The 22,985-nt window shown below is 38.9% G+C and overlaps 1 protein-coding gene and 2 long non-coding RNA genes across 4 annotated transcripts in view; 1 reads left to right on the top strand and 2 right to left on the bottom strand.

Moving 5' to 3' along the window:
• LOC116651093 (uncharacterized) overlaps nt 1–22,985 on the bottom strand; it is a 61,629-nt gene that overhangs the window by 12,749 nt on the left and 25,895 nt on the right. The window contains exon 2 of the long non-coding RNA XR_004304116.2: nt 2,847–3,035. This is a non-coding gene — a long non-coding RNA (uncharacterized lncRNA). The remainder of the gene's footprint in view (nt 1–2,846; nt 3,036–22,985) is intronic.
• On the top strand, nt 8,079–9,321 carry LOC26530703 (uncharacterized). Its single transcript, XR_001450272.3, has 3 exons — nt 8,079–8,353; nt 8,434–8,561; nt 8,736–9,321. It is a non-coding gene; the product is annotated as an uncharacterized lncRNA (long non-coding RNA).
• LOC6625295 (uncharacterized) lies at nt 21,679–22,774 on the bottom strand. 2 transcript variants are annotated; one of them, XM_032436899.2, is made up of 3 exons: nt 22,323–22,774; nt 22,143–22,257; nt 21,679–22,093 (listed from the first exon to the last, which is right to left on the bottom strand). In XM_032436899.2, exons 1-3 carry the CDS (start codon nt 22,411–22,413, stop codon nt 21,976–21,978), a joined length of 324 nt encoding a protein of 107 aa, XP_032292790.1. In that variant the 5' UTR covers nt 22,414–22,774; the 3' UTR covers nt 21,679–21,975. The 2 variants fall into 2 exon arrangements, with proteins under 2 accessions (XP_032292790.1, XP_015029836.1); XM_015174350.3 differs by having other exon boundaries at nt 21,725–22,081; nt 22,323–22,599.

A 22,985-nucleotide genomic window follows, 5' to 3' on the forward strand; every position in this document is an offset into this window, starting at 1 on the left:
GAGACAGAGAGAGCGAGCGAATTGGGAGACATTTATGGGCTCGACGCTGCCAAAAACAATCGGACCTGAATTTGAGGAAACCGACCAGCGACCGGGCGACAGAATCAAGCTGAATTACGAGCTACGCCAAATAGAAATAAATGCGACATACTTTTAGGCGCCACGACCAGAAGCCAGCAAAACAATTGCGTGTATTTGGGCGATTAACATGATATGCGGAAATTTCTGTACTGCAACAAAGCACTCATACACACACACACACACACACACACACACACACACACACAGACACACACACATATACACACAGGCATACACACACAATAAATGCAAATACTTAAATGGCAGATCAAGGCGCATGCGTCGGGCCAGCCGTGAGGGCAGGTGCTAGTACAGTGTCTACTCGTACTGTATGAACAATGAAAACATTGTTTCTTTTTTTTGCGAATAAAAATTATATTGCACATGCCAACAGTGCGTGTGTGTGTGTGTGGGTGTGTATCTGGAAACTCAGTTGTTGAAGGGAGTCGAGAGACTTCGTGCCTGGACACGGGACGGCATATCATTCAGTCGCCTTAGCTCTTAGGGGCTGCCAAGTTGGCACAGGAACTGAGTGCTTACTAAACCAGTGGGTGTGAAAATTTAAAAACAAATTATAACAAATTACAGTACATTTTGTGAAAAGACTAACGCTGCTATAGAATAATTCTTCAGAAGAAGGCAGAGAACAGAATGCTGGTCATAATCTGAAAAATTCTAGCATACTTTTCAGAGTATTCCAATGTTGCCCTGAATATTATTAAATTGTGTTGTGGTACACAAAACAATACGCATTTAGAGTGAACTTTTTTCAGCTTTTTTAACATTCTGCCTTGTATATGCAAATATTATGACAAATTCTTAGCAAATTGCTGCCAAATGATGCCACGTTCTGTCAAGACAACAATGCACAGAGCCCAAATTTAAATTGTGAAAATCCAAGGCAGCTTAAAAAACAATGAAAACATAAAACACCCGCAACTAAAACTGAAACAACCAAAAGAACAACTGAAAATTTGTGCTCTAACGAAATATCAAAACTAATCTACGATAATAAATTTTCGAGCAAACAACACAAAGAATTATCCGCGAAAAAAAAAATAAAAAAATATGTGTGCCTGACAGAAGAAAAAAAAAGATTTTCGAAATGAAAACATTTTGGACGCATCTCATGAATTCGAGAAGTGGCGCAAATATTAAGAAATACTGCGAGCGTTTCCTGGTTCTATAAAATTCCAGTTTACGAGCAGAGTATTTTTACCTCTGGCATGTTTGAGGTGAGTAAAGCTTTTATAAATAAATTAAGCACTTTGTAAAACAGCGACATTTTCTGTGTTCTGCATTTTGATTTTCCACCCGTTAATGTGAAAATGTGGGCGTTGCTTCTAGTCGTGCGCTACGTATTGCATTTTCTCTAAAGAACGTTTGTTTTTCTATTTATTTTTTAAATTTGATTTCTTAAGTGCTTCAAGATTTATTATTATGTTGCAAAGAGCAGCAGCAATTAAAATGTTGAATAAAATCTCAACAACTAAAATTAAAAAGAAAACAAAGATGCCAAAAAACATAACTACTTGTGGTTTGTCGTATACGCCAGCAGGTGAGGGCAAATTAAATGTCTAATGTCAGCCATCGAGGCATTATGCAATTTTATGAACCATATAAAATTAATTGGCCTGCCTGCCCAGGCAAAACTATGCCCGCAGTTGGGCAGCGATCATATATCATGAGTTTTATGAATTTTAACGGCAATTTCCTAACAAAATTATCGCGACTCCATTTGCTCGAACGTATAGCAGTCATCGTTGGTTCACTGGGAATCACAACTGGAATCCACTGGCCACAAAACGAACTCTGTGTTAACTAACTAAGAGCGACAGTATATAATCTCATTAGCTCTATCTAAGCCGCATCTTTGGGGCTAATCAAGCGAGTGGGGGAAACAGCTGTTGTAATTTGAATGGCCAGGCCCAGGCCCAGGCACGAACCGGTTAATCTCGCACCAGAGTCAGGTGTCTTTTTGGAAAGAATGCATGAACAAAATAATTTTACATAAAAAGCAAATCAACTGCTAAAAAATAATAAAAGCCGAAAAACAACAGTCCCAGCCACACTCACACACACACACACATGTGCAACAACAAATACTAATCAATAAATTAAGTCAACAAAAGTGACCACGAGAGCGGCCAGCAATAAAGACAACTACTATGGAGGCGATTTGGGTCGGGGAGCGGGCGATCGGGCGATCGGTAGATCGGGCGGAACAGCTCTACAAATCAGAACAGGTTTTTCTAACAGCACGCAGACAATGAAAATTAAACCTCAATTTAGATTCAACGGTCCGAATTCGTTCGCTCGATTCGAATTCAGATTCATCTGCGATCTGCCCAGTCTCTGCCCCTTTGGCTTCATTTGTAGCGACAAATTTACATTCCGGTATGCCGGATCGACGGCACCTTCTCCTTCTCCTTCTCCTTCTACTGCTCCTCGCCTTGATTTCACCTGCATTTGTATCGCCGATAAAGTTGGCTTACTTAATTTATTCTAATTGCTTAACGCTGCTTCGACACTGATTTCAAGTTGGACAACACAGCTGCAGCCACCGTAGCCATTGGCCTGGTTTAGCCAACCTGGGCACAATATATAGTCAAAAAGTCATACACAAAAAGTTTTCTTGTAACTATAATTGGAAAAGCTTAAATTAACTCTAAATGCTGCAAAGCAAATAGAAGCTCAAATAATAAATAATGACCATATATGTTATGCTCAAGTTTGATAAATGATATTTTTGCTGTAAATCTTACCTGTGGGTCCAGTCCAAACCCTTTTATTGAAGATAAGGGTTCTATGAACCTGACATTCAGTTAGAAAATATTATATCCATATAAGAGTTGCTACATGGTAAGCTGTTGAAGCCTTTTCGGTATCCATATCCATCATCAAGGCTGCAAATCGGCTTGGCAACGAACCGGCTTAGGTCCGGACACCTTCAACTGTAATCCGGAAGAAAGATTACTTAAATTATCTTGTGTACATTTTCGTTTTGAAAAATATGTTAGTTTTTGTTAGCAAAGTCAACCATTTTTTTTTACAAGCTTAGATGAATAAGTATATAGGCAACAGTTACCCCACCCTCTGGATGTCCCCTTTTATAATCAGTCGGATGGAAACAAATTCTAAGGCAGACCCAATCACTCGGCCAACTGTGCATTGGGATTCCGATATTAACCTTTTAAGGTTTAATAATTGGAAGAATAGATTTAGATTAGTTGCGCGAGCTGCAGAGTATTCGTAAATAACGTACTTTGTGCTCATATTCAAATTTTGAAATTCAATTTACATACTTTGTGTCCAATTACGTAGTCCCAAAATGTAAATTAATGCATTTAAATTCCGTTGCGTTCGATTTTAGGTGATCGAGCTAAGCCATTCTTACGCAGACATACATTTATATATATATATATATATATATATAGACATATATAGAAAAATAAACGGAACCGATCTAGCTATGTGTCTGTGTGTGTGTGTGTGGACTGAATCTGGGGTAAATACATAAAATGAATTCAAATGGGCGCGTGTGCGGCAACTAATCAAGTCTTGTATTCTTTGACCACGCTGAGGTATCAACAATTTGAATTGATGTAAAGTCAAATTTATGGCCATACTCGAAAATATTTCATGAATTTATTGGCTTGCCAGGAATGCGAGCCGAGGCGCAGGCGCAGGCGCACGTGCTGTGGCATTTGTGGGCCCAATATTAATTGTTATGACGAAAGGAGTTAACAGACACTCTGTGTCTGTGTTGGGGTCTGTGCTAAGCCAGCTTTGCTGGTAAATTATTATGACTTTCACGCCCCTGGCAATGCTTGCAACGTCACAGACAAGCAAACACATAGAAGAGTGATTAATAACCAGCATGAAGTAAATATTCTTTTGGCTCATAGACACGCTGTGTTAAGTGGATACACAACTGGATTGTTTTACTCTCTTCGAAACTGTTATAGACATCTGCCAGATATTATGGGTATTGTTATTATTGAATGCCAGCAGACAAGTTAGCCGAAAGCAGAAGCCAATGAACCGCAGACGGCATCGATTGGTTGACAGCTGCAGATACAGATACTTTTGTCTGTATCTATAACTGTCAATAGTTGTTGTTGTTGTTGTTGCTGCTGCTGTTGTTATTGTTGTTATTGTTGCTATTGTTGCTATTGTTGTTATTGTTGTGCGCGACCGTTGTTGCTTATGCTTATTATGACAACACTCAATTGCTCATGTGACGCCTGAAAGTCGAGCAGCCGCCGCATGTATCTCAGTATCTCTCAGTATCTATGTACCTAAATAAGTATCTATTATGAGCATGTGTATCTATGCCACTCAGTTTGCCGGCCATTGTGAAAGTGAAAACCCACAAGTGTACACATTTGCTGCCCCCAGCCAAAGTTATTATGAGTTACACATAATTGAGTTAGCTAACTACTGTCATGAGTACGATACACAAATAAATACATAACTGTCGGTACGAGTACGTGTTAAATTTGGAAAGTTTGACCGCCATAAATCATATAGATCTAATAGTTACACGCTTATGACCATCTTGCCGGGCATGGGCCATTAAACTCATATACTGATTGACGTATCATCATATATGACAATTGGTGATAATGGGCTTAATCAATTTGACAATTAGCACAAACATTTCTATTGCCGATAAAATGCGAGACTTTCTTTCAAAGAAATACCCCTTTCGACCTCAATCGTCGGCCGTTACAAATTCAAAATAACTGAAACGAATTCAGGTAATGCTCTCTGCCTTTAATAAGCGGCAAACGGTTTCAGCTCTAGAATACAAATTGTACTAAGTAGAAAACCTTTCTACATTCCCAATCCCAGTTCCAATTCCAATTCCAATTTTAGGTCCCAATTCGGTCTTTGCACCGGTTACGCATACTCGATTCTCTATATGCAATGGGATTTTCTATAAACTAATGTGCATTTTATGGTGCACATTTGGTTCAGTTTTATGGCACTGCAATTGCATTGAATTGAATTTTAATTGTGCACAAAAATAGCTGGCCAAGTCGATGTAATAAAATAATATAAAGCAAGCATTCGACACGCATATAGAACACCTTGGACTGGGCAGGCAACGCATAGAATCGATTACAAATTCCACTCATTTACCATAAACACAATGCACCACGCTGTATAATAGATAAAGGTAGCCCCCAGCTCCGATATGTCCCATGTTTTGCCTGTCTTCATTTCTTTATGTTAAACGCCTAGATTTGTATTCAGAAACTGACCAAGTGGGTCTGCATACGCAATTGAAATCAGGAGGTGAGGCGCATGGAAATGATTTGTCAGCCGTTGGACACCCATTTTACATTGGACTGAAGCACTTATTGTGTTCCCTGCAGTTCTCATTCATCGATTTAAAATTAGACACTATACACTATAGTCTGCAAAACACTAAGTCAGCAAATTGATTTGGAACCATGATCTTAACAATAATCAAGGCATGACATTTGGTTTTATGCGCATATTGGTAAACGAATATGCCCAACATGCAAGTGTAGGGTACAGTACACAAAAAGTAAGTGAATGTACGGATACAACAATGAATTCTGTTTTCAGTTTTGAAATGAATTCTAAATACTGGGCCGTGGCATACACACGCTAAATAATTTATATGGCCAGGGAAACACACACTCAACTCGGCAAGCCGTGGAATAGTTTAATGAAATGTGATTTAACCCAAAAAAAAAAAAATGATATATAGTATAGATAACGCTTACAATAAATAATAATTACAATAAATAATAATAACGCCCGTGGAATGGGTAAATAAATCATAACCCCATTCATTTTGTATTTGTTGGTAATGCCACAAATGGTTGCATTGCATTGTTGTTTGCTTTCTCATTGTGGCAATAAGGTTCTGTGGTAGCTCGGCTGACTTGGCTGACTTTTTTGTATGCCTTCGTTATGTGGCCTAAAATACGGAAAATGGGAAAAAGCATTTTTGTGCATTTGCCAACAAGAGAAACTGAAATCAGTGAAATTACGTTGAAAACGAATCACATTTCAAAATTGACACTTCAAACGCAACGCTGCCAAGTTTTTTAAGAAACCCGCAGAACGGACTACATTTCAGGCAGAGACGGCTCCCAAAATACTAGATATGTATGCACAACCGACATGAAATGAACCCAACCCAACTCGCAAGCATTTCATTTTGGCCTTTTGCTCGAGCAAACGGAATCAAGAAAGACCCAAACAATTAACAGCAGATAAGCGGGAAAGTCATTTGACGTCCCATTGTTGTCGCTGCTGCTGCTGCTGCTGCTGCTGCTCCTGTTGTTGTTGTGGCTGTTGTTGTTCTTATTGAGATTGTTGTTGTCGAACTACTTAAATATTTTAGTTTTGAGAAAAATCAAAGCAGCGACTGGCAGTCAGCACGGCTAGTTCAATGACCAACGGCCCGGGTCGCTTTCAGCTTTCATCAATGGTCGCGCTAGATTGGCCGCAAGGCGACGACGACGCGTCGGCGACGCTCTGCTAGATATCAGCTCGAAGAACAGATACAGATACAGATACAGCTACAGATACAGATTGAGATTGAGATGCATGTATATGTGCATACGTGTGTAGGCACTCACATGCTCATCAGCTGCATCGCTTGACGTTTTTCTATGGCTTGCCAGAGAAGAAGCCGGCAATCGACAATCGGCAGCCGCAGCAGAAAAATGTCACACGCAGCCGCCGCATTTAGTTCAATTACATTACAAAAGGCACACACACACACGCATACAGCTATAGATGCAAATACAAATACAGATGCAGATAGAGATACTTAGAGATACACTTTTAAAAAGAGCATGACAAAACAAACCAAATGCGTCCGTCGCCCCGCGATTCAGCAATTTTTACCGCTGACATTCTATTGAAAAGTATTTGGGAATTGTAACGAAGCGTCAGCATGTATCTGTATCTGTATCTGTATCTCTATCTGGGCGCACATATTTGCAAATACATCCGTGCATTGATTGCCGATGCCCGCAGCGTCATCAGCCAACTGTAAATACCATTCGGCTTGAGTCATTTACTTGCGACTTGTCTCTCGTAAATGACTATTTGTAGCCACAAGTATTCACTCACCGAATCATAGTTTGCCAACCGTAGCTAACTGATTTATATAAAAATGGCCTACGAATTAGAAGCTTTCCAATTAAATGCCCACTCGACTTATTAGGCGTAATTTCTTGTTGCTTCACCGACTTTTTATGGTGTTTCTGTATTATTTTTATCTACTACAAAAACATATAAGTCTTATTAATAGATTCCTACAGAAATAAGCTTACTTTCTGCACAGAACTGAGCACAGAGACGAGTTGTTGCAAAAGTCTACCGCAAATAAGAACAATTTGTAATGTTCGGTTTTCAACGTGACGTCAAAATAAGACGTCGGACTATCAGGCGGAAGAATGCCAGTTCTTTTACCAACCCAATCACCAGCCCAAGCAAAAGTTGCTCAAACTCCCTTCGTCAGGGAGGTCGAAACTTCTGTTGAAGAAGACCTGATCTGTGCTGAGAAGACAAAGCTTTTGCCCAGATTCTTAGTCCTATCCTATAGTAATAAATTCTTGTATATAAGTAATGAAAACAATTATAAAGCTGCATGACTCAAGCATTAGTCATGATTTAAACAAATTTCAAAATACAAATTTATTGTCTCTTATATAAATATAATATATGTAATGGATCGCTCGCACAGTATCTAAGGTCGGGTGATTGCAAGGGGCAGGGAGTTGCACACATACATATGCAGTAAGTGAATGTGTATGTATTTAACATATGCAACATTTAATTTGAATTTGCCAGTACGGCGGTTTTTTACTCGGTTTTGTTCGCAGCGGAAGTTGTGGCAAAAGTTCAAAAAATGCATATAAAATACGAATGTGATTACAAACGCGATTGCGAATACAGAAACCGTTCGTAATGCTGACTGCAAGCTTTAATGAATAGCAAAATGAATTGGCACAATCGAAATGCTTCATTAGTTTTGAGCCAGGCTGAAGTTGCGCGCATCCAATCCAATCAGCTGTTGGGACAAAGTCCTGGCCCGGCACCTTCCGGTTTTCTAGGCCGGGCCAAACACCTGCAAGCCCGTCTGGCGAGTGTGTGTCAGGCGTGTATTAATTTTATTACATACATGCACTAATGTGTGTGTATGTACTGTGCAACAAGTTGCAGTTGCTGTTGTCTTGACTACCTTTCCAGCGGATATTATCACCTTTCAAGCAAAGTATGTAACGCACTGAATAAATCAATAGCAAAATCAGATCTCACAACTATATCATTTCACTATGTTCGTCATACTTATAGGCCAAGGCTGCACACTATCTTATGACCGAACCGGTTTGAAGCTGTAACTCAAATTTAGCTATTTATTTATATTTATAACAGCCAAACTTATACCTGAACCGAACCATATAATTTCATGTGGAAACCAGGTGCGGAACACAACCCTAGAGTATGGAGTCGATTCACTCATCGTAGCCAATTTCAACTATCTTTTTATCATATATCTGACATATGTTATTAATCCTTAGTTGATCTGCAAGGGTATTCAATGTTCATATGCCCAAAGTTTGTTTTTTTTTTTTTTCTTCTTGTTTAATATGCAGATTGTGTCGCTGACTTTAATACTTTGCAACATCGTCGATCATTTATTTCGTTGGCTGGTCTGTCTCCCCATCTCTCAGTCCGCCTTGCTGTCTATCTGAGTGGCTGCCCGGCTGGTGGCATGCAACGTTGGCGCGTTGCAGAAAAGCATGTCGTACAAGCGTTGTCGTCTTGTAAACCAGCAACACAGGCAACATGCAACAACTGCAGCAGTTGCCGCAACTGGGCAAGGTGGTGAAGAGAATAACGCCGTTTCCTTCCACAATTTCCATGGCAACAATTTTAATTAAAAAAAAAAAAAAATAATATAAAATAAAATAAAAAAAAAATAATCACAAAAAATATGCCATGCAGCAAATAAATTGCATACAATAAAAACAAAACTGTGAAATAAAATTAATAAAAGCCAACATAAATATACGAGTTTCGGCAGTAGAGAGTTAAATACCCTTTCCAATTTTTTTTTAAATGAATATATATAATAATATATAATGAAGCAAAGAACTATACAGAACTAATATAAAGAAAGAAGAAATCAAAAATAGCATAAGGTTTTAATCCAAGATTAAATTTTTCACACCAAAATAAATATACCCCGAAATGATAGCTTTCCCCATTTAATACAAAATCTGAAATGCTTTCATACTAGAAATTACATAGTTTACTTGAAAACGAATGTATCTAAGATTCAATTTTTACCTTATGCTGCTGGCGGAGTCCATGGGACTCATTGGCTGGCTTGTGCTGGCGCTGAGTGGGCCGAAACCAATTGTTGGCTATCGATAGTTAATCGCAGATACAATGACTGGGCTTGCTGATAAGTCATTTTTCAACAAGTGACCAATGACTTTTAGAATTGCAATTAGCAATATCGTAAATAGTTTATCTATTTATGTTTCAGATATTTTTTGATTGGCATAACACCAGCAAACACTACAACTGCTGCCTATGCTAACAACTACAAGCTAATTTTTATAAGAGATTTATCTTGAATTTATAATCGACTTAATTGATCGCTTATAGGAAATATATAATTGATTAACTAACTAAGCAATTGCACATCTCTAGGAAGGCCCGTTTAGTCGCTTAGCGTGTGTATCTGTGTGTCATGTTCGTCCATGTGTGTGTGTGTGTGTTTTGTCGAGTTTGAATTACGTTTTACAGGAATTTACAGATTGCGAACATTAATTTTCATGCATTGTACTGGGCAGATGTGTTCTCCGCTCTTGACTGAGGCTTTCATAGCTATGGTATGTAGTTTTATACCCTGTATCCAATTGAAGATGGGTATAAAATATTGCAGTTGTGCAAATGTTTGTAACAGGCATAAGGCGGAACTGTTTGTACACATTCATATTATTGGTCACGTCTTGGTTAGGCGCCACGTTTGATATCACAGTATACCAAAGGCAAATACAGATTTATTCAAGTTTGAAAAATATTTAATCCTTTTACAAAAAGATTGCTTGCATTGCCTTCGTTCGTGGTTTGACGCTTGCAATTCTCAACAAGTTAAAAGATAATTGCAATCGTTGTGCTTATAGCAAAGGCTGGTTTACCTGTTGGTTTTATGGTTATTTCCTGTGTGAAAAATCTACGAATTTTTTCGAGCTGCCCAGATGAATATTATAATTAAATCAATAAAGCTAGCTTAACCATTAATAAATATTTATCTGTAAACAAATTAATGCACTTTATCCGCAGCAAAGTGGAATTTTTCTCTGTGCGAACTTCATCTGGCTGTGGTATGCTAAGCTTATGTATGGGGCGTGGTCGGAAATCATGGCAACAGATGTATTTTACATACATATATGAAACATGTTTGTACATGCATGCATCTGCATGTGTGTACATGTACGTGTGTGTTTGTGTGTTTGTGTGTGTGCGACTCTCTGTTGTGTACTGTGGCTTCCTCTTATCGTTAAGTGCGGGTTCAAATGTTGATAACCCATGACAACTGAAGCCGTCAGCACACATTTACATACATAATTTCAACGAGCCCAAAATCCAAATACCCAAATGGGAAAATCGTTTAAAAATGCAAATGCCGCCACATCGACCAAATAGTATTCAAATCAGTCCATGGTTCGTTGTCGTTTCCTGGCGCTGCATTTGTCAAACGCTGCGGAATAAATGAACCGCAACGACAATGCCGATTTGTATCTCATGGATACTGCAGCAATAACAATAACAACAACAACAACAACAACAACAACAACAGCAGCAGCAACAACAACTATAACTATACATAAGTACAAAGCATATTTAGTGCGGACCTTAGCACGCGTGAAATATTTTCACATGGCACTTAATTTATTTGCAGGGCTTGGCCTCAGCCCCAGCCCCAGCCGCAGCGCCAGCTCGTTTTCCAGGTGTGAGCGACCCACGTGGCCGCAGCTCGAGCTGAAACTGGGCAACTGGTCAACTTGTGTTGGGCTGCATAGTGTTGTGCGATGCAGTCGCTGTCCATAAATCTCGGCTTTTGTGCACCAGCCACGTTCGTTAGTGACGCTTTTTTTTCGCGATTTGCCAATATTTGACAGGGGTATCTCAATAGCCCCGCCGAGATTTACCAACATTTATCTATGGCCAAGGCCCGCAAAGATATCGTTCTGTCCAATTCAATTGTGGCGTCGCGTCGTGCAGGCATGCGCCCAGAATTAATGGCATATCCCTAGGGTTCGATTAAAATTCTATCAATATAGCACATTGGAAATGGGTTAGGTCTCTGTATTCGTGCTGTTATTCGAAACGTTCGATCGCAATACGGACTTTAGCTGAAAAAACAATCAAATGATTCGCGAGACAAATCAATTTGATGTAAACAAATATGAAACCACAGCACATTTATCCCATTATACAAACAATGTTCTTGTAATTTGATATTGCACCAATGCAGTAACTTTTAGTTATAATTTGCTAATCGCAGTAATTTAAAGAAACCTTAAACATTATTATCAGAAAACTAATATGCTGTTGTTAATAGGCAGATGAAAGCGCTCGCTGAATTAAATTATCCAATGATTTTATTTACTGCATGCGTTTACTTTTGCCTGTGTCTAACCATAAACAAATAAATTCTTTTGTTTACAAATGATATTCTATTCGAAAATGTTAAAGTACTCGAGCCGTGTTTTCATTATTTGATAGCTCGACACGTATAAGCGCAGTTACCACGTGTGCGCCGTCAATCATTCGGAAATAGAGTGTGAGTTGGCCCTGCTATATATATATATATGAATGTTCGGCCATATCCACTCTATATATACTCATATATATCCATATATTATTGCCTATATAGTGCCGTTCAAATAAGTAGTATGTCACTTTAAAACCATCGCAACCTTATTTACTCAGCGGCCAGCAAACAATTGTCGCTGTAATCAATTTCAAAGCTGTCACTTTGACACTTGAACGTTTATTCTCCACTTCTGCACCCCACATATATGTATATAGATATACCATATACGCACACATACGTACATTATACATGTCTATACATATATATAGCCTACACTTTGTCAAATGCCGTAGACAATACGTCTGTGGCCCATTTAAAAATGTCCAGAGTGTGTGTGTGTGTGTGTGTGTGTACTTATTGTATTATGTATTTATCATAAAAACCATTTTATCGCCTCCAACTTGGTTTGCTCCTCCCGTTAGAGCAAATATTTGTTCATTTGTTTGTTTGTCTGTTTGTTTGTTTGTTTGTCGCCTGTTCGAGTATTTGTATGCACTTTGTAGGTGGCTCTCATTTGTGCTGTCAGCATGGTTATCATATTCGGTGGCACTTTCTGGATACGTTGTTCTATGTTGGCCGACACGGCACCTAGAACAAAAGACGCATTATTCAAGTTGTCAACCTGAAGGTATTAGTTGGCCTTGCCTCTGCCCCGGTCCGGGCCAGTTCAAATATTCAACAGGAAATGAACTAGGGTCGGCACCTCGGAAAACTTTTGTTTTTAATGCTGCCGAATACGTTTCAAAAATGTAATACTCAATCTATATCAAAAAGAGTTTGTCTTAACTGAATGACTGAACGGTGGTACAAGCCACTAAAGCTATGAAGCTGAAATGGTCATATTTTAACGAAAGGCATCAAAAGAGCGTAGCTGTAGTTGTGTAGGTGCATCAGCGTCGGACCAAGAAGCGAGAGGTCGAGGGTTCAATTCAAGTAGTAATTGTATATTTATTTACTTGTCTATTTAATGTATTGTTCATCACAAAGTGAAGAGCATTTATAATAAATAAAAACCAATATAGAAATGATAATAATTAGGGAGTCAAACAAAATTGACAATTTTTAATGCTGTCATTTGTATGTTTCGGCAGACTCAAATCACTCGATTGTGAGCAACGAGATCAGTAATGAGTTTCTTAGCTAGAGTTTATTTAGCTTGTTGATGGGGCCGCATCGGGGATTTGTTGGAACTACTCAATGTAAATGACCATCAGGGCAAGATCTTTGATATTTACCATTTATAATTGATAAATAATAAACTGCGTGTAGGCTTGAGAATAAATGAAATAGTTTCATTCAATAGTCTTAACGTGCACCCATAAGTTGGTGAACAATAAAAATGTCCGCTTTGAAGCTCTACACTAATCAGTCAGAAGTTATGCTACTATCATTGTACTTGTACTTGTATATAAAACAAAAATTTGTTTGAGTTTAGTTTTTTAGTTTTTGTTTTTTTTTTTTTTCTGGAAAAAAAGCGCTGATAAATACATTTTGATGTGTGTGGATCACAAGTTCAAGTTCTGGTTCGCCACCAGATATCATTGGGTTTTATTATGAGAAACATTAAAAAAAAAAAAAAAAAAAAATGAAGCCGAAAGCCCCTGTGCGCTCATATTATATATCCGTTTGAGTTGCGACCGATCCGCTCCATATCCAATAACCGTGCCTCAAAGCTTTTGTTATTTATTATCGCCTGGGCAAAATTGTTGGAACTGCGGCTTCTACTGGCGCTCGAAGTCTTACTGTTACTGTTACTGGTATGGGCTCTGGGGCTGTGGCCCAATGTCTAATCCCCCTGATGACTCAATTGGCGCACAATGGGCAACTTTCAAGTGAAGGAATTAAACTCAAAATATCAGATCATATTCCCCCCATGCAGATACACACACATACAGATACACACGCACACACAACACTCGCCCATTCATTCAGTAATTCTAGGCAGAACCAGCTGATCCAAGCAGTTTTTTTACAACTCATATAGAAATATACCATATATGACAAATGGATCACATAACCGACTGCCGTCACTTGATGGTCATTGTGTGTGCCCCGATACTTTTATTTGATTATATTTTATTTTATTTTATTTTATTTTTTTTATCTTTTTTGCTTGTCTGCGAATGTGGTGGGAAAATTTGGGTTGCGGCCGTTGGAATGCCGATTTATTTTATGCAAGCATAAGAAGCATTTTTATATTTCATTTTTGAATTTATTGCGGAAGTTGCAGCTCGTTTTGCGCGCACGTCGAAATTCTTAGTGAAGTTCTGGTATTTCTTAAGTACATGAAACAAATTTGAAATTCTCCTAATGCTCGCTAGCCCTTAGCCAGGCTTTTCCAAAGAAAGCAGCAGCTGCCCAGGGAGCATCACTCTTCAGTTTCCGACCTTTCTAACTTTGGCGCAACTAATGCTTACAATAGATACGTGTTTGATGCTATTCTTGATTATCTACTCTTATCTTAATAGCATCTTCAACACACACACACACACTCGCAGAGACTGACAAGTTGACGGAGACAGCTTGTAAATACGAGTACGCTGAAATTATAATTAACTAAATAAAATTATGATGGATGAATATACGACGGACGGCGTTAATTGCATACTCACGCAAAACAAGTTCCGAGATTTGCCAACTAAAACCATTTAACAAATTGAATTTGCATTTCAAACACGGTACAAGAGCATGTAAATATTTGCATGAGGGCGTCTCAGGAGTCTAAAAAACCATCGAACTTATTTAGCTAGTCAGCTGGCAATGCGAATGTCTAATTAATTGCAATAAACTGCAGTTTTCCCAACGTAGTCAGATTTCTTTTGTCGATTTGTAGATAGATAGTTATACTAGTGGATATTATTCGGCTCGCAAATGTGCGAAATTGTGATTATACTGTAGAGTTTTGAGTTTGAATCTTGTCAGGCGAAACCTTTCTCCAACAAATCATTATTAGGCAGCCAAGGAGTTGGGTGTTACGAAAAGTCTAAGGCATGTATCCCATAAAACTTTCTCAACCATTTTTGTATAACAAAATGAGAAAATCGAATCGATTGGTAAAGCGAAAACCGACGTAAAAAGTAGCGAGAACTACAGTAGAAATTGATCAGTCAGTCAGTCAGCGTTTTGTATACATTTATGGCTAGTGTATATTTTTGAAATGAATTAATGCACAATTAGTGAAAGTGTCTCTAAACAGTTTAAAATGTTCCGCAGTGGCTTGAACCACCCTAAGCTGCGGGCAGCAACAGATGGAAAAACTGCGGCATTGGCACGCATTCGAAAATGTGCGAGTGTCGTGTCAATTGAAATGCTTTTCAGAAAGCTAAAAGCAAATCGAACTGCACTGAAATGCATTTATAATGAGTTAATAAGCGCACACCTGTTGCCTTTGACGGCAGCGAATGCAACTAGCGAGGTAATTAAGAGATTTACCTGGCCCCAGGAACACGCCGAGAGTTGGGTCCAAGTGCATACCGAGAGCGAGTCACATAAATTGAAGTCTCTGGCTTTGCTATGCCTTGTTTTGCAATTTTAATTGCAAATCGCAGCAATTTGTAATTCTGCGCCAAGTAATTTATTTGCCATAAAAATTACATAGTGTTCGATTTGTGATCTGGCCAGATTGCATGATGATCAGGGGAATGCATCCATCGGGCGGCTACTCGATTTTCAAACTCAATTGGCGCCAACTTAACAACCGAGCACACGCGGCACAAGATGGGGAACCTTATGAATTATGCACGGCAGCTATTCGTAGATACGCGTGACTGATTGATTGCATTTGGGGAGCGTCTCGCTTTCAGTTTAGTAGAGTAATCAAATTAATTGATATAGAAATGGGTAAGTATGTTAGCTCGGCCAACGGCTCGCACACAAAGTTGCAATTTTCAACGTCTGTTGGGATTCACCAACGGAAAACCAAAACAAAAGAAAATTAAATGAAAAAAATGATCCAACAAACGTTTCAGAGACATTTCAAATTTGTTTGCTGTCGAAAATATTACAATTTTCATTTGTAAGATTCTCGCACGCGCTCAGCGTGTAAGTATACAAAAACAAAAATGAAATAAAATTAAATAAAAATGACGAAAATAAATTCGCACCATCCGACAGATACAGCCACAGATGCAGCTATACAGCAGATACTTTTTAGGCACTTTTACTCAGCAAAATAAGAAAAAGAGATAACCGAAAGCATGAAAAAACGCCGTGGATTAAATACCCTTTCAGACATTTCTCTTATGCATACCCTTTACCTTAGACCGATTGTTCCTATGTCAGCAATATGCTATAGAAGTCCGATTTGATATGGTTTTGCAATTACTTTGAGAGAAAGGTGAACTATTCTTTGAGTTTGAGCAAAATTCCTTAGAATTCAAATAAGTGGTAAATGTGCTATATGCTTTAGTTCGTTCAAAATATATTTAAATTAATATTTACATATAATTCATAGACTGAACATCTACAAAGTTTTACAACGAAATTGGAGAGATTAATTTTCAAATTAAATTGTGCTACTAAAAAAAAAACTTAAAAAGAAAGATTCATAAGCCTGGGCTCAATGATGCAAAAACCCAGCTTCCAGGCCAAATAAAAAGGCTTGCACCCCTTTACTGTTACTGAACAACAATTTATATATATATTACAAGTCGTTACACACGTCGTGAGAAAGTGAGTTACCTTCTATCAGGGTATATTGAGAAACTGAAACAACAACATTAGCGCCTGGCTGGCGCAGATTTTCGGCTACAAACGTGTATTTTTGGCTAAACAAAAAATCCAACAAGTTTTCCGAATTATTTTTTCAACTCAAATAAGAACCGGTGTATTTGTTGTTGTTGTTGTTCTGTTTGTTGTTTCTTTTTGACATGAACAAAATAAAGTGCAAAGCATATAATTTTGAACTTGGCAGCAGACGAGATGAGAGGACAAGTTGTAATTGTTGGTATAGATAGATGGTTAGATGGATGGCTGTTAGAAGTCGACTAGCAGACGAAAAGTATCTGCAATTGCATTTGTATCTGTATCTGTATTTAGTAAATGTGGCACGGCTGCTGGCCATGGGGGTGGCGGGCGGCGGGTGGCGGCTGCGTCGGAGTTGGCGTCGCATTTGGCCAGACGAAATTGTTGGCTTTTGTTGTTCTTGGGGGCTGACCAGCCACGTCACCATCAGCCATCAGCCATTACCCAGCCGGGCCTCGTCGCCGTCGCCGTCGTTGTCGTTGTCGTTGCCGTTGTAGTCGTCATCCATATGGCAAACTATTTTTAAATATGTTTTAATTATTTGCTGCCATATTCCTTAAAGCATTGACTAGTCGCCGCCGTTGCCGTCTGCTGCTCCTCTGCTGCGGCTCTGCTTGGCCACAAGTAATTTGGGCCGCCTGAGGCAACATGTGCAACTACTTTGGAGGTTTTTCAATTTGTTTTTGTTTCCCGTGTTTTTTTCTTTTCTGTTTATGTGTTTTCTTTTTTGCTGCTTACATATTTTTTTTTTTTTTTTTGCAAAATACATTAAGTGTGAAGTTTCTGCTATAGAAATATTATTGTCGCGTCTAGCATAAGTGTCGCAGCTTGCGTGTAATTTTGTATCTTTCAGTCAACCAGAGTACACAGTAGAACACAGCTTCAAAATTAAGGCCACAAGAATGTTGATCCAAAACATGCGTGGTATTTAACGACTGATGTAAAAATCAGAGCGATAAAACCAAAGAAATAAAGTTGCTGGTTCGATTCATGATTAGTTCCAATTTTAGTTTGGTTTGTGAATCATGTGCTACACGTGCCAAAAATGCTTTGGCTAGAATACTTTTAAACACCGGCCAATTTAATTGGTAAGAACATAAGCAAATACCCAAGGATAGGCCCCACTTAAACAATCAGATTTAGTCAAATTGATGGAAATGACCCCAATGAAATTGAAAATCATGTTGCAGAGTGTTGTTCTTGGACTTTTATAATGTGCATTGGATGCTGGCGATGGCATAGACGAAATTCGTTTCATTTCATGACATTTTTTTTTATATATACGCATATATATTTTGGTATAGCTATATCATTAAGAGCCTATATGGATGCAGCCGCGCCCAGGCTGTGTTCTGTAGCCATGGAGAACTCTAGAGCAAGGCAAACAACGGTCAGCCGCAATGCCGAGTAGCTGCTGTATCTGTATCTGTGTCTGCGTCTGTCGCTGTATGTGTGTGTGTGTGTGTGTGTCTGTGTCTGTCTGTGGCCTTTGTACAATACAAATTCTCTGTTTACTTAACTGGCAGCAGCCAAGTTTTAAGTCGCCCCTCTCAGTCTGCCCATATACCCTCTCCTCTCGCGCCAGTCCCTGCCGCTCCACTGGCTTCACGGAGCAAGTTGACTAAACAAACCGCCGACATGCTTATGCTCGCTTTACAGGCTTCTTCCCGGCAGTCAGCAGTCGGCAGTCAGCAATCGGCAGACGATGCCAATGAAGCGAGAAAAATTACTGTTTGTTGTATTGCGGGTTGTATAAGTAGTTGTGGATTTGTTAAGTGAGTTTGTCAACATGAGACGCGCGCATCGCACCAACAGATTCAAATAGAAATGCTGACGGAGATGGAGTTGGGAGTTGGCGCTGGAGCTGAAGTTGAAGTTGAAGTTGAAGATGGAAATATAGAGATACAAACAAGTATCGCGGCAAACCGTTAGAGAGACGACGTTACCTGGAAGCCACGCCGGCCGTCAGCCGCAAGACCAAGACCAAAAAGCCAAGCCCAAGACTCCAAGTTATCCAAGCTACCAATACAGCAACACTCCAAGAGACACCAAGCATTTTTCTGCTGAAGTCCAGTCGGTCTGTTGCCGTTGTTGTCGGCATGGGGGCTGTAATTGTAATTGAATGCCAAGCACTGGCATGGATGGTCACTAAGTATTGCTGCTGCTTAAGCCTTGGTTGTTTGTTTTAGGCCTTTGTCTAGGCGCACATTTATGGGTTGTTGTCTCCGCTAAAAACGGAACCGGACTCCAGAACTGAACGCCGCTTGTTTCCTTCAGCTGCAGCCTCTGGCTTTGCCTCTGCCTATGCCTCTGTCTCTGCCTCCGCTGAACATGGCAATGGCTACGGCAATGTCAGCAATTACTCATTTATGGCCAGTGCCAGTTCATTTTTCGCATTGGCTTCCACGTTTAGTTTTTGCCTGGTTATATCCCCTTCGAATTCTGAAGCCCTCCTCATTGATTTATGCATTGGTCGTTAGTGCGAGCGTTGTCCACCGCATTCATGCATAAATCGGACTCGGTTCGGAGTCGAAGGGGACCTTCTTCGGTCTTTGCTTTACGTTCTTGGGTGTCTTCGTCATGTTTTCTATTTATAAAGATTACTTGCAATTAAAATGAGTCCAACAGATCTCGGCACTAGTTTCAAATCATCCAGCAAGTTGTTATACTTGTTCTATATGTATTCACATATATACCGTATGTGTACCTACAAATGAATTCACATGCATACGACTATTTCTCTCTCACTCTCCTTCATACTTGTGTCTCTCTTTATCGTTCTCTCTTCGATTGCTGTTGGTTGTCAGTTGCCCGTTACCAGAGTTCAATTGCATTGATAGCCCCAGCGGCGTCAAATACTTGGCGCTCGTTCTTGTTGTTGCCCTGGAATCACCGAAGCTGAAGCTAGTACATAACTGGATTCCCGGTTGCCAACGGCAGCAACCTGTTGCTCTCCAAAAGACCCCGGGTCCGCTACGACGTAATACAAATCTTCCTAGAAACTTAGTTTCAGAGTAAAGCACAACTATTTGATACTCTTTGGGAGGAAACTTTCAAAATTACCTTTAATGCGAAAACTAATCAGAAAAATAATACGGATCATTAAAAGCTCAATCTCTCTGAAATATCAATTTAAGCATTATTCCATTTTGTGCTAGATAAATTAGAGCATTCCGGCTATTTTATTTGTCTAGCTCTGATGTCAAGCTGTATACCATTTACCAAAATCAAAAATTACTTAAGAGGTTTTTTTTTAAAAGTCATGCATTTCGAGCACTTGCTGTTCCCATTTAATAGCTATTTGAGCTGAGCTCGGAGCTGACCTGCTGATAAGCAGGTTTCCACTTAGATTCGATTATGGTCCGTCCAGATTTGTCTAAGTACGGTATTATGTTTGAACTCTGACCCATGCACAGCCACACACTGTCAGAACAGTGCTGTTTCGTCGCCTTATCAATCCTAGTTAGGTTCTTGTTGTTGTCATTCAGTCAAATGCACAAACACACACATGCATAGTTGATAAGCAAACTTAATTTTGTGTTTGTTGTCTCGTCGCTGGCCGCAATCGCACTACTAGAATTCTATTTTAATAGGGCATTAAAAATAAATATTTGTATTTGATTCCATGCATGTACACAATATGATATGTACGTATTTATATTGTGCCTGTGTGACAGATTATCAGTTTCGGTTTTAGCGTCAGCTTCATTTGAGTTTTAGTTTGTTTCGGTCGTTCCAACAGAATGTACTGCCCGAGCGACTTTTGGGGTTATCATGTTGATTATTTAATGCACGGCTGTTTGAGGCATTTTCTTTTCAAGACTTTGATTTTAATATGCCATATGACACAGTTTGACATGCAGTGGCTAACTTACGAGTACTAGTTTGTAATTACCCCGACTGTATGACTGTATGACTTTTTGATATACTTATCTGTCTGGCGTCTAAACTCTGACCCCGCTCAGACATTGTTCATGTTGCCAGCGCATGCATTTTTTCGAATAATCGAATTAGTTCTCGAACCCTAGCCCCAGCGCCAACACTTTGTGTTTCGAAAGGCGTATCAAAGATTAAATGTGCTGTTATATAATTAAAAATAAAATTTAGTGGGCTTACATCTTTTTATTTGTAGTTTCCTATACCAATAATTACGAAAAGTGATTATAAAATTTACTTGTTCATTTCAAGTAGAATTAATATGATGGTTTCTTAACGTTTCAGGCAAATCAAAATTTAGTTTTCAATTCAAATTTATATTTAACATCCACATTCCCCAGGAGGAGAGGAGCTTGTTTGAATCCCAGATAGCAGGTTAGCTTTTAATTATTTAAATTGAATGTTATTGGTGTTCCTAACAATATATATTTGATTATATATGTCCTATACACAATCTATTTGTTCTTTGTAATAGTTTGTCAGTCGGCTTTGGGCTGGCCGTAGATTTCTACTTCGGCTTCTTTCTCGCTTTTAGCATTTGCATCTAGCATAGCTCACATTTTTATAGCAATTCATGTCTATATCGCCTTTGTTTTTGCCCGTTTGCATTTTATTTATTTTTATTTTTATTCGTCTATGCAAGTCTTTTACTTTGTAGCTGTTGTTTTTGTTTTTTTGTCTTCGTATTTGTTTCTTTTTCACCGGCGTCGACGTCGTCGCCAAGTGAAACTGAAAATTGCAACTAAATGCCGTGCTCATCACTTGTAGACACTTTAGAATGCGCTATGTATCTATAAGATACAAAGATACGCGGACACTCAGACAAAGAGACAGACAGCGACCAGACAACAAATGAGACGCAAATGGAATGCTGAGGTGCTGCACACACACACACACACACACACGTATATATATATTTATATATATATATATATATATATATTTACTAAGTACACACTAACATACATGATATATACAATACGGAAAAGACAACTTTAAATGGTCGAGCCAGGGTAAGATCTATTCTAACACGTTTAAGACCCAACTCAGAATTTTATGCATAGGGATAAATGCCGTACCTTGTTCAACTTATTTAGTAGATTTGCAATTATATTATCATTTTAATTACAAGAATTTTAATTATAGTCATTACAAACTATGAATCTTATGAATAAACCCGGCTGCCAAGCTGGCCTGGGGCTAAGACTCAGCCTCATCCATGCACTAGCCATGAGGTGGCCTGAATGAATGGGTCACTCAGATAACTGGACTGCAGCTGTGATATGTTATTTATTGGATTGGCTAGGGCCCATTGCCTTGCCTTAACAGGCCACACCCTCTACACACTGCCAGCAACAATCGGGAAATTTGCCCTTGGTATTGACGAGATCAGTTTTGCAATTGGCAAAGCTCACCGGTTTCTGACAACTATGAGGGGACCTGATATTAAAGGATGATGTAGCCTTTTGGTAGAACTATTAAAACTTACAATTGATAGACGCCATTGCCATCTTTATCTAGGCACACAAATATTCCGCATGTTTTCTCATCTGGGACCTCTTCACCAACTTTAACCTCGCCTTTCGCAGTAATGCATCCGTTGACTATACGTAAGGGAGGGAGGTGAAAGTGATTACAACAAGAATATGAATATTCATCACATTCTTACCGCCCTTGCCCAAATGCACCATATGTACCAAGGCATTGGCACTGCAGACCAGCCCGAAGATAATAAAGTATATCTCACAGATATGTTTCATAATGATTCAGTCCGCACAATCAATGCAAAAATGCTTCTAACTGTGGCATATCCACTCGAGTTTTGCTTTTATAGCAGGGAAATCAATATTCGGCTACTCGTCTACGACTAGGAGTACGAGCAAACGTAATATGTACGGGCAAATATTGCACTGATTTTTGTATACACATATTCAAACTCTACATTTAATCATAAACAATTCCCTTGTGTCACTGGGCACCATCCCAGACTCCTCCAATCGTAACACGAATCGAATGTTTAGTTTATTTAGTGCTGGGGCTGTAAATAACGATTTTTTTTCTTCCTTATTTAATCAATAAACGTGTAAGACGTATGAGAAGACGAATTCTGCCAGGGTGCTATTTATTTGATCTAATTGTTTTCAAAGTCTTGAGTTTTCAGGATATTCTTCAGTGATTCATTTTGTATTAAGTGCAAACCACGTTGAACTTTTACATGTTAATATAAATAAAATAGGATCTTGATTTAGATTGGGTATTAATAAATACTTATGCTCTTTTACCATCTGAAAAGAGTATACGGCATAAAGTTTTTATATAATAGTTCGTCGCG

Source organism: Drosophila virilis, chromosome 5, assembly GCF_030788295.1.
Source record: "Drosophila virilis strain 15010-1051.87 chromosome 5, Dvir_AGI_RSII-ME, whole genome shotgun sequence".
Lineage (NCBI taxonomy): Eukaryota > Metazoa > Arthropoda > Insecta > Diptera > Drosophilidae > Drosophila > Drosophila virilis.

Coding starts and splice junctions, on each gene's coding strand:
- LOC6625295 (XM_032436899.2), bottom strand. CDS start 22,413: ATGAAACATATCTGTGAGATATACTTTATTATCTTCGGGCTGGTCTGC. Junction 22,258..22,322: donor GGTGCATTTGGGCAAGGGCG/GTAAGAATGTGA, acceptor CCTTACGTATAG/TCAACGGATGCATTACTGCG. Junction 22,094..22,142: donor GGCAATGGCGTCTATCAATT/GTAAGTTTTAAT, acceptor CTTTAATATCAG/GTCCCCTCATAGTTGTCAGA.